The sequence below is a fragment of the Neoarius graeffei genome, chromosome 21 (assembly GCF_027579695.1).
Source record: "Neoarius graeffei isolate fNeoGra1 chromosome 21, fNeoGra1.pri, whole genome shotgun sequence".
NCBI classification, from domain to species: Eukaryota; Metazoa; Chordata; class Actinopteri; order Siluriformes; family Ariidae; genus Neoarius; species Neoarius graeffei.
In genome coordinates, this window is record NC_083589.1 from 61,240,913 (window position 1) to 61,246,912 (window position 6,000).

The window sequence follows — 6,000 nt, forward strand, 5'->3', positions numbered from 1 at the left end:
CACATAATCCCCAGGTCTTTAAAGGGGTTTCTGTGGATCTTTGTGACTGACTTACCCAGAAGAGAAGAGCAGGAGAATTGAGAATCGAGCAGCTGTGGCTTGTTTACACCCGATACTAAAACCTGTAGCGTCCTAGCAACCATCACAAAGACACGTACAAAAATCCCAAAAATGCCTCCTTACCTGGAGAAAAATGATACAGGATTTATCTTGCCGTGTTCTGATCCCCAGATCTTCAACCCAGCCACATATAAAAAGTTGTTCTCCTCCAGGCTCTTCCAGGTTTCCATCTGTGTCCCCGTGCAGAACGATGTCTGCAGCACCAGGTAGTCCGAGATGTCAGGGAACTCAACGGATGGATAATTTTCCAACTCAGGAAAAATCCTTCTCTGTTAGCGTGTAAGGATCGAATCCCATTGAGTGGTTTCTGTATCCACTTCTTTTGAGTGATCTTCTTGGTTTTGATAACTTGCTTGTTTGCTGAACACAAACATGGCAGTAAGTTCTTGTGTTAATGGACCAGACTCCACTTTTGGATCATTAATCCCTTTTCACTGAGAATGACCTGCAGGCATGGGTTCGGCTTCTGGCTCATCCACACAGTTTTAAATACAAGACCTACAATTAAGAAGTTTGTTTTTATTGCATTTAATTTAGGGGCGGCACGGTGGTGTAGTGGTTAGCGCTGTCGCCTCACAGCAAGAAGGTCTGGGTTCGAGCCCCGTGGCCGGCGAGGGCCTTTCTGTGCGGAGTTTGCATGTTCTCCCCGTGTCCGCGTGGGTTTCCTCCGGGTGCTCCGGTTTCCCCCACAGTCCAAAGACATGCAGGTTAGGTTAACTGGTGACTCTAAATTGAGCGTAGGTGTGAATGTGAGTGTGAATGGTTGTCTGTGTCTATGTGTCAGCCCTGTGATGACCTGGCGACTTGTCCAGGGTGAACCCCGCCTTTCACCCGTAGTCAGCTGGGATAGGATCCAGCTCGCCTGCGACCCTGTAGAACAGGATAAGCGGTTACAGATAACGGATGGATGGATTTATTTAATTCCTGGGCTCCCATCTGTAACAGGGAGTGATGTTGTGTTCCATTAATACGCTTTACAATAGAGTATTAGATTCTAATAGAATAGATGAGCCAAAATAATTGGGGATCTTTTTTAATGGGCCCCAACTCGTTTGCAAAAAGAAACGTAATAAATGCTGGAACAGGCGAGAGTGGGATTTAAAAGATGGTGTCTTGCGTACACACCTTTATTATAGAAGACTTATAGACTAGTAGGGAGAAGAAAGGGACAGTCGAGTTATAGTTTTATTTATTCAGATATTTTATATATATTAGTGCTTACCTTGTGCCAGTCGTAGCTCGAGGTGGGAAACCCATGAAGCAGCAGCAGCACATCGGAGCTCCCCACAGCACCCAGTGACTCTGTCATCAACCACAACGTCTTATTTTTTAAGTTTATCTTCATTTACAGTAAATCACTGACGTCTATTAATCCCACACACTGTTTAGATCTAACAGCAAGTCTCAATCATCATCATCATCATCATCTCCGCATTAACGACTGATTAGATAATAATTTATGATAGACTTTACGTTTTCACAGGCTTTTTTTCCTTCCACTTTATTTCTACCTGCTGCATCTGTAATGTAGTGTAATGATCACGGACGTGACGTTCTTGTGGTTTCCCCGCACTGAGAAAAGAACCAAAAGCTTGTTTACATCATACTTACCGTACGTCTAAAGGAAGTTTAAGGGCAGTTGTTAAATATCTTATTGTTAAATGTTTAAACACTTCTCAGCCTGGGGTCCATGAAACACTGCCAGGGGATCTGACTTTTTTTTTTATTTACTGTAGTTAAGAAACATAACCCTCCATTATCAACGTTACTGTATTTATTTACCATAATAACAGAAAATAATCCCACTAAAGTCAACATGGACCTTATATTTCTATAATTTTTTTGTGGTCACCATTAAAAGTGGTCTCTGAGGCTTTTTATTTTTTAAACAAAGCAGTATATATTATAATGCACGGTTGGGGCCATAAGTATTCAGACAGCGACACTTCTGTAACTCCACCACAAATGATTTAAAACAAAGCCATCAAAATGTGATTGAAGTTCAGACTTTCGGCTTTAATGCAAGGCGTTTAACAAAAATACAGCATTAACCGTTCAGGAATTACAGTGGGGCAAAAAAGTATTTAGTCAGCCACCAATTGTGCAAGTTCTCCCACTTAAAAAGATGAGAGAGGCCTGTAATTTTCATCATAGGTACACTTCAACTATGAGAGACAGAATGGGGGGAAAGAATCCAGGAAATCACATTGTAGGATTTTTAATGAATTCATTGGTAAATTCCTCGGTAAAATAAGTATTTGGTCACCTACAAACAAGCAAGATTTCTGGCTCTCACAGACCTGTAACAACTTCTTTAAGAGGCTCCTCTGCCCTCCACTCGTTACCTGTATTAATGGCACCTGTTTGAACTCGTTATCAGTATAAAAGACACCTGTCCACAACCTCAAACAGTCACACTCCAAACTCCACTATGGCCAAGACCAAAGAGCTGTCAAAGGACACCAGAAACAAAACTGTAGACCTGCACCAGGCTGGGAAGACTGAATCTGCAATAGGTAAGCAGCTTGGTGTGAAGAAATCAACTGTGGGAGCAATTATTAGAAAATGGAAGACATACAAGACCACTGATAATCTCCCTCGATCTGGGGCTCCACGCAAGATCTCACCCCGTGGGGTCAAAATGATCACAAGAACGGTGAGCAAAAATCCCAGAACCACACGGGGGGACCTAGTGAATGACCTGCAGAGAGCTGGGACCAAAGTAACAAAGGCTACCATCAGTAACACACTACGCCGCCAGGGACTCAAATCCTGCAGCGCCAGACGTGTCTCCCTGCTTAAGCCAGTACATGTCCAGGCCCGTCTGAAGTTTGCTAGAGAGCATTTGGATGATCCAGAAGAGGATTGGGAGAATGTCATGTGGTCAGATGAAACCAAAATAGAACTTTCTGGTAAAAACTCAACTTGTCGTGTTTGGAGGAGAAAGAATGCTGAGTTGCATCCAAAGAACACCATACCTACTGTGAAGCATGGGGGTGGAAACATCATGCTTTGGGGCTGTTTTTCTGCAAAGGGACCAGGACGACTGATCCGTGTAAAGGAAAGAATGAATGGGGCCATGTATCGTGAGATTTTGAGTGAAAACCTCCTTCCATCAGCAAGGGCATTGAAGATGAAACGTGGCTGGGTCTTTCAGCATGACAATGATCCCAAACACACCGCCCAGGCAACGAAGGAGTGGCTCCGTAAGAAGCATTTCAAGGTCCTGGAGTGGCCTAGCCAGTCTCCAGATCTCAACCCCATAGAAAATCTTTGGAGGGAGTTGAAAGTCCGTGTTGCCCAGCGACAGCCCCAAAACATCACTGCTCTAGAGGAGATCTGCATGGAGGAATGGGCCAAAATACCAGCAACAGTGTGTGAAAACCTTGTGAAGACTTACAGAAAACGTTTGACCTCTGTCATTGCCAACAAAGGGTATATAACAAAGTATTGAGATGAACTTTTGTTATTGACCAAATACTTATTTTCCACCATAATTTGCGAATAAATTCTTTAAAAATCAGACAATGTGATTTTCTGGATTTTTTTTCTCATTTTGTCTCCCATAGTTGAAGTGTACCTATGATGAAAATTACAGGCCTCTCTCATCTTTTTAAGTGGGAGAACTTGCACAATTGGTGACTGACTAAATACTTTTTTGCCCCACTGTACAGACTTATATATATATATATATAAATTCCCTCCATCTGCACAGTTTCAAAAGTAATTGGACAAACTAACAATTATGTGCAAAATATTTTTGTACACATTTAAATAGTGCTGATGAGAAATCTTTGCTGTCGAATGATAAAAAGTACGTCGTGTCGTTCTTTAATAAATAAATTCTTAATAGTTTGTGTTATAATTTGCTGTGTATAGGAGGAATTCAACACTGATAGATGTTTTATTATTGAAACCTGGTTGACTAATTTCTTACTTGCTAAAGCATTTTATAGCAATATTTTTTTTTAATCCCCAATACAAGTTTATTGACACCTCGATCCTTTCCCTTAGACTTCTGTACAAAGTGAGAACCAGTTTCCTGTTCTTTCCTTAGTGCAGGAAATTCATAAATCACATAAACTACACACACAACATGCAGGAGGAAACACGTCTCTGATGGATTTAGTGACATGGCGTGGTTACAGAACAGCGAGTGTGCAGCACGATGCTCGTTTTCAGTCGAGGTCACATGAGCAGAGCTCACCTTTGTAAAAGATCTTGTTTCCTCTGAAGCTGAAGAAGCGTCCGGAGGAGAGCCAGGTGTGCAGGGCGGGGGAAAGCTGAGGCTGTGGGATGTTCAGGTAGACGGCGAGAAGAGGAACGCAGAGCAGCAGCACCACACGCTGCCACCACTCCCTCATCACAGCGACAGCAGACACACACTCCGCTCCTGTCGAACACCAAAACACACTGCTGCAACCATCTCAACTACACACACACACGGCTGAATAACACAGTGCAACATGAGGTCTCTCCAGCTTTACGCCACACCACTCACAAATTCTCCATGCAGTCTGTTTAGAAGGTGTTGACTGATTTTCTATAACAGCTGCTCTGACAGTAGTGCATAATACGTAATCGTTTCTATAGCAACAACTTACACAGGGATGTCTAAGGTGGATGCTCAGAACTTTTTTTTTACAGTTATATATGTACTGAATCGATAATGTAGAAGTCACAAAATAGAACTCTATAACAAAGTTTGTATGAAAAAAAATGAGGCACCTAAGCCTTTTGCACAGTCCTGTAGCTCAAACGGCATTAAAACTCCTGGTGTGTATTCAGAAACGTTTTCTATTCCACCCACCCTTTAGAGAAGATGTAGAAGTTTATAAGTCGGGTAAGCAGAGGGGAGATGAACCCAGAATCCTTCAGGACCTGCAAAGATCAATAAAGTGGATAAAAGACTTATTCTATTCATTAACAAAATAATAATCAGGAAACGATGCTGTGAATTTGGACTCGCCTTTTGAAGAAACCTCGGGTAATGCGTCTCAGGGAATATACCTGGAATAAATCATGTGGAATGAACATCATGACACCACAACGCTGTTGAGCTCCGGATTCTGATTGGTCAGAAGGTGTTGATTAAATTTGTATAACTTTATTATAGATTTCTATTTTATAACTTCTACATTATCGAGTCAAAACATTACAAAAACATTTCAGAGTTCCAAATGTTTGGTTTTTTTTCCCAGCACAAAATTAAATGTTACCGAAAGAAAGAAAAAAAAGTTTGTTTGTATCTGAGCAGCGTATTCCATCAGAGAGCACTTTTCAGATGAAAAAAGAAAGCATAATGAAGGCTGCTGGGTTTTGGTGTAAAATGAAGAAGTGAGTGTGACAGTCAAAGTGTGCAGAAGAACTGTGGCTGGTTCTGTAAGATGCTCAGGAAAACCTACAGATCATTTCCACATAAAACTGACCTCACTGGACCTCAGACTGTAAAGCAAAGTGTCATCACATCAAATATTGATTTTGTTTCATTTATTCCTGGTTACGGCTCTTTATAGGTTTGGTTTTTTTTTTAATGTAGAAAGATTTAATTTCATTATTTTTGAAGGCATTTTTGTTCTACAGCATTACATATACATACATACACTATATATTTGTGTATATACACACACATTTTATATATGATTTAGACATACTTCTCACTACAGTGTTGATCCTGGTCTATTTCTCAAAGCTGTAAGTCACTATGATCAGATTAAATCAGATTAAATCAGATTAGATTAGATTAGATTAGATTAGATTTCCTGTCTCTCTACATTTGAAGTATACATACAGGTGAAGTGTGGTGGCTCCTGGGCCCCAGGTCCTCCACTTCAGCTGCATGAGCAGAGACAGACACCAGACTCTCTCCTTCCTTCCCTC

At 41.2% G+C, this 6,000-nt stretch overlaps 1 protein-coding gene across 2 annotated transcripts in view; it reads right to left on the minus strand.

Moving 5' to 3' along the window:
- mest (mesoderm specific transcript) overlaps window positions 1-6,000 on the minus strand; it is a 22,387-nt gene extending 16,387 nt beyond the window's left edge. The window contains exons 1-3 of one of the 2 annotated variants that reach the window (XM_060903455.1): window positions 5,912-6,000; window positions 4,328-4,513; window positions 1,343-1,422 (exon numbers count right to left, since the gene is read on the minus strand). In XM_060903455.1, the coding sequence (XP_060759438.1) occupies window positions 1,343-1,422; window positions 4,328-4,484 (237 nt within the window). In that variant the 5' untranslated portion in view covers window positions 4,485-4,513; window positions 5,912-6,000. Of the gene's footprint in view, window positions 1-1,342; window positions 1,423-4,327; window positions 4,514-4,930; window positions 5,005-5,911 lie in introns of those variants that run through there. The other variant, XM_060903454.1, reaches the window with a different exon arrangement.